The sequence below is a fragment of the Cryptomeria japonica genome, chromosome 2 (genome assembly GCF_030272615.1).
Source record: "Cryptomeria japonica chromosome 2, Sugi_1.0, whole genome shotgun sequence".
NCBI classification, from domain to species: Eukaryota; Viridiplantae; Streptophyta; class Pinopsida; order Cupressales; family Cupressaceae; genus Cryptomeria; species Cryptomeria japonica.
The window spans coordinates 604154152-604160044 of NC_081406.1; the positions used below are offsets into that span (position 1 = coordinate 604154152).

General features: G+C 36.6%; 1 protein-coding gene across 1 annotated transcript; it reads left to right on the top strand.

Annotated features, from left to right (window-relative positions):
* Positions 1-3700: 3700 nt before the first annotated feature.
* LOC131043839 (expansin-like A1) lies at positions 3701-5223 on the top strand. Its single transcript, XM_057977072.2, has 5 exons — positions 3701-3921; positions 4014-4123; positions 4217-4395; positions 4576-4708; positions 4794-5223. The coding sequence occupies exons 1-5, from the start codon at positions 3795-3797 to the stop codon at positions 5034-5036; spliced, it is 792 nt and encodes a 263-aa protein (XP_057833055.2). The 5' UTR covers positions 3701-3794; the 3' UTR covers positions 5037-5223.
* The last annotated feature ends 670 nt before the right edge of the window (positions 5224-5893 follow it).

A 5893-nucleotide genomic window follows, 5' to 3' on the forward strand; every position in this document is an offset into this window, starting at 1 on the left:
CTGTTGCAATAAGGCCTACAAATCCTAGTAGCCCTGCCAGACCGTTTTCCACAATTAACTCCTTATTTCTCCAAAGGAACTAGACAAATAATTCCAGATATAGATACCCTTTACTGAGTTACAAAACATACTCAAATGGTTCCAGCAATTCATAAATAGAAAGGTCCAAACCTTATCTTTCTTAGGAGACCTAATAGCTCCAATTAGGCCTATTTTACAAAGGAGAAGATAGGCACAAGACCTATCTTGTCAAACCAACATAAGGAAAACTCTTAGGACATGGTAAATCCACCAATTCCTAAGTTTTAGGCAATTATCAGACCCCTAACACTTGATGTGAGACCTATTTTCTCTCACTTGCACGGTGGCCACATGGAGTTGCCCACCTTAATGCATCAAACCCTTGCCTCCAACCGGTCCTAACTTGCAAAAGGCTTTAAAAATATTACAATAAATTGGCCATACTTTCATCTCCCCCAAAGCCATGGACCACCAATGAAGGATCAGCAAGATGAGGCCATTTCTTTATAAAACCCTAGGTAAAACTGTCAAATCTAAACCACTTCCAGAAATTTGTAGGTTTCTCCCTTGTCTTGGTGAATTAGGACCTCAAAATTGATGCATATAAAAGGTGTATGGCCACCCTAACACATCCCACCAGTTTTCTAATTCCAAAGTGTCCGTACAGTACGATACACCATGCAAAATAACAAAATTGCAGGAAATTCTTAGAATTTTATTGCTTCAATGATGCCAATTAATTACAAAACTCTTCTCTCTCTTCAATGATGATTGGGATTGAAATTTTATACCTTACTCAATGGTTATAAAGCACCTTTTGAACTCAGGTGACTGTTGGAAGGAAGTTTCTCTTTGTAACCAAAAGTTGTCATGTTTGAGCAACTTTGACACATGTTAAGTCCGTAGGAACTAGAGTTGTTTAAACATGTCTTAAACCTTCCTAAGACATCTACAACACATAAAGACCTAGAAAATACTCAACTAAATACCCCTAGGCCCATATGCCCATGGTGGCTTATCAACTTGCCAAATCCATGTCAATGGGTAACAAAGTGGGGTTTATTACAAAAATCAAACAAACAAAACTATCCTATTACATAGATTGAAAGATCACATTCTCATGTGTAATCTTTAGGCCTTCATTGCCCTGATTATCTTAGTCATGAGGTGCCCCTGCACCAATAAGTGGCTGCATTTTGCTTATTTTCATGCTCTAATTAGACTCACCTTCCTAGTACCACCTCATCTCAATTTGGCATCTTGTCAACCTCCTCTTTTGCTAGTTTATCGGCCACATCGTTGCCTTCACAATATACATGGTTAACCTTGAATTTCACAAATCTTCCAACAAACTCTTTAATGGGGCAAAGCCAATGGCTGAGCTTCTAGTGTAGTGTATGGTTAAGATGAATGCCATTTACCATTATAAGGGAGTCTCCCTCGAGATGAATATGGTTGGCTCCTATTTCCAAACCCATTTGTAGATTGATAAATGCATTTCTAAATTCTGCCACATTATTAGTAGAATATTCACAGAGAGATACAAACCTTTCCGCAATTGTCTTTTCATTTTCATCTCGTGCAATGCACCCAACCCCACTCGAACTAGAGTTGTCGTTCGAGGCACCATCAAAGTTGATCTTAATCTAGCCTACATCAAGAGCAATCCATTTGACATCCTTTCTTTGTTATGAGGGTTGATTAACCGACCCAACACCCTTAATGGGCTTATTTTTCATTTTATATCTATTAGATTAAAGATTATTTATACACTTAATTTGGGATTTTGAATTTTTGTCTTATCTAAAATTCTTTTTTTTGGTCTACAGGTTTGTGTTCATGTATTAAATGATCAATAAAATCCCAAATTAGACATATACTCATTTAATTTGTCTCTTGTTTTAAAGTAGTATTTCCTCTTGAATGGACTAGTTGATACCTACATATTGGGTTGCTTAAGAGATCCAAAAGCTAATAAAAGATCTTTAGGAAATTAATTCGCTCCCAATTAGGGAACTACCTATTCCACATGTTGTTGTATCAAAACACACATGGTACTATAATCTTAAATCTTTGACACGCACTAATATTTTGCCAATTGGCAAGTGTATTATTCAATACAGTGTAGACATGCACTATTTCTTGTAAATAACATATGCAATTATTGAATTTGACTCTAACATTTGATAATTTTGTTAAGATTGATGTGTGGTTGAACATGTCTAGTGAGGAAATTATTTGGTTGGGTATTTGTAGGTGAAGAGAGAGAGAGAGGTGCTTTAGAACACTTATAGAAAAAAAACTAAATGATAGAAATATTGTGTTGTGAAAGTCTTATACAAGTGTTTTGGCTACAAAGAGGATAGTGTTGTTGTAGTAATAAGTTATAACATAGTGTTCATGTGGCCATTTAGAAATGGAGAAAATTTGATGAGTGATCTTGATTTTCAAGGGGTTTATGCCTTTGTGGACTGTAGTGCAAGATTCATATGTTGGGTTATAGTGGCATGCAAATAGTTATTCATGAGGTATTTAGTTTTTATATGGATTTTAAAAAAAAAATTTTTTTACTCATTTTCAATAAGGGTTGTCTGTGTACAATTGATCATATAAAAATGAATAAGAGATTCAATTAATTTAGTGCATATATAGATCACAAACAAGTGTCTTGTAACTTTATTGTAAAAATATGGAATTATTATAGTAATGTCTATCTTTCAAGCAATTGATTTAAAGAATTGTATAGATTTTATATCATCTTCTAGATAATTCAAAATTTTACTATGAGGAAATCATCCATTTATAACAAAGTTTTATTGTAATAAATTTTTTATCAACGTGCTCATTGAACCTAAAAAGAGCTTAAACCATAACATGTGGACACTTTAGGTGAAGATGGTCCCCACCATAAAATGTTACACATTGACAACTGTTTACCACAAATTATTTAACATATAATTTTAATTACTAATATATAAAATTATGTTATAAGCCAAATTATACAAAAATAAATAAATTTAGAAGTTATAAAGTATGAATTAAAATTAAAATAATAGTCCACAAATATCAAATCAAGTGTCATTGCTACTTTATTTGGTTTGAAAAAATCGAAATGGGCATTACCTGGATGCAACATTATCTGGCATATCCTTACTGCTATGCTGTCCTTGATCTTCTGAGAAAAAAAACTTCAATGAGAAACCAAGTTTCAAAGTTTAACGGTACAATTTGTAGAGCCTAGTCGTTAAAAACAGTGAAAACATATGTTTCCTGTGCAGGAAGCTTGATAACCCCCACATTTGGTCATTGGGTCCAGACCTCAACATCCTCCCTCCTGGATGAGTCTAATCAAGCCAAGCAAACAAACAAAAACACAGCAAATATATGTGGTTTCAAACAAGTGTTGAAATCCGTAGAGAATCGTGACTGAGTTAATTGCTTGTCAGCTGTCGGTGTAATGGTTGCATTAAAATGTCAAAATAGGTTTCTGTTGTATTCTTATCATCCCAAAGCACAACTAGAGATGCTAATTGGGTATATATGCTTATTCCAAACGGCTTTCTGTTATATTCTTCTTTCAAATAGCACGCCCATACGGTCGGTGGTGGGAAAGGCTGTGGGATTACAGTTGGCGAGCAGATATTTGTTTCCTTCAAATGGATGATTGATTCAGTGTTTCCAATGTGCAGCTGTCTACATTTTACGCGGCTTTCCTGCATTATATTTTCCTATAAATCCTTCTATACTTCCCCATTCTCCATCAGATAAACACAATGGAGTTGAAAAATGTGTGTTGTGCAGCATGGATATTAATGTTCATCTCGCCCACAGTCTTCTGCTGTGATCGGTGTGTTCACAAATCAAAAGTGGCCTATTACTCTTCCTCCCAGCCTGTCAATGGTATGCACAAATTTCATAAATCCTTTAAATCTTTTCTCTTGGCAGACTAGTTTATCCTCGCATCTGAGTAATATTTCTATTGGGAATTGCAGCGGGAGCATGTGGGTACGAGTCCTCTGCAGCAACATTGAACAATGGCGATGTGGCCACAGCGAGCGCCAAAATATATAGGGAAGGGATTGGATGTGGCGGCTGCTATCAGGTAGAAACTAATCATTCATAATTTCTTTTGCTTTGGCTTCTGTGATTGGATCAGGGGTAAGAATAAGGCGGTTTAAACTGTTATCTTGTGCAGATTAGATGCACAGACCCGGCGATTTGCATCAAATCAGGGGTAAAAGTCGTGGTTTCAGACTTCTCCTCAAACAATCAGACGGATTTTGTGCTACCCAATCGAACTTTCCGAAAGATGGCACAACCCACAAAATCTTCTAAGCTTGTGAAGATGGGCGTTGTGGATATCGAGTACAAACGGTGAGTAATTGGCATTAAAATCATATTGTTTAGAGTTTTCATCATTCGGCCACACAAGGCAGAAGAGTGTTTCAGTTTTACTCCAATTTTGTAACCTGACCCACAACTATTGAAAGGATTCTAGTGATTTGAAGGGAAATGGACTCATTTGACAAGTCTGTCTTCTTATGTTATTCACAGAATACCATGTGAGTATCCAGGGAAGAACATGACAGTGAAGATAGAGAAGATCAGCAATTACCCATACTTTCTTGCCTTGCAATTTCTGTACCAAGGAGGCCAGACGGATATCTTGAGCGTGGAAGTTGCTCCGGTAAGAGACTGTCTTAATCATGACTGTATCTTTAAACCTAAAAGTTAGAGATGAGTGGGTAATGAATTAAATTTGAGAAACGCAGGTGGGAACTTCAAATTGGAAATTCATGACACGCAACCATGGTGCCGTGTGGAGCATGCAGCAGCCTCCTGAGGGGCCCATGTCTTTAAGGGTTCTTGTTACGAGTGGATACGAAGGTTTTCGGGTGTGGACCAAAGGAGCTGTGCTCCCTTCAGACTGGAAAGTGGGCTCTATCTATGACAGTGGTGTTCAGATCAAAGAAATTGCACAAGAAGGTTGTTCTCCTTGCGACTCCCAAGACTAGGATCTCGGACAGTCATTGAATATATAGTTACCATACAATCACATATATTTCAATTTCAACAAATTCACTCTAGATCTCTGTTTTACACGTCATAGAAGGAAATTGCGCTCCATTTCACTAGTGAACCCCGCACTGTATTTAAAGTGTGTTGTAATGGTCTAATTCAAAACGATCTTAAATGTTATAATGAGTGAGAATCATTTGATATGGATAAACCTTGTTGATATAGAACATAGGGGAAGAGTACCAGTAGCCGTCATAGCTAACTTCGCGCACCCACAGATCCTAAACGGTATATCGGATTTTGATTTTTTTTTTTTTAGTTGTCTTCGTATGCGAGTTAACTGCTTATAGCTATTGATCTGGCTTCTGGGTAGTAACGATGCACGTTGTGGAATCAGTTATGCGCACAAAGGTCAAAAAGTACACATTTCAAAGTGTCGCCTGATACCTAACTAAAGATGTTCCAATAACCGTCAACTCAAAATCTCTAGTACTTGTTGACAAATGTCCCAATAGTGGTGCACAAATGTTCCAATAGTGGAACATAAATGGGACAAATGTTCCAATTGTTGTGCACAGATGGGCCAATTAATTACAAAAAATGATCGGCTATTGGTACAAAACAAATTTATTAATGGTGTTTTCACTATGACAACTATTGGGGGGTCAACATGACAATAAGGTGACGGTTATTGGAACTATGTTATCTATTGGTGCTCTTCCCCTACATCATAGAACAAAAGGCCACATAAGTTCAATTCAATTCTGTATAGGCTACTATTCTCTTAAATGAGGGGTTGCTAAAGTTTGATTTTACTTGTGAGAAGCTTTCACTGTGCATTTGATTTTTTCCT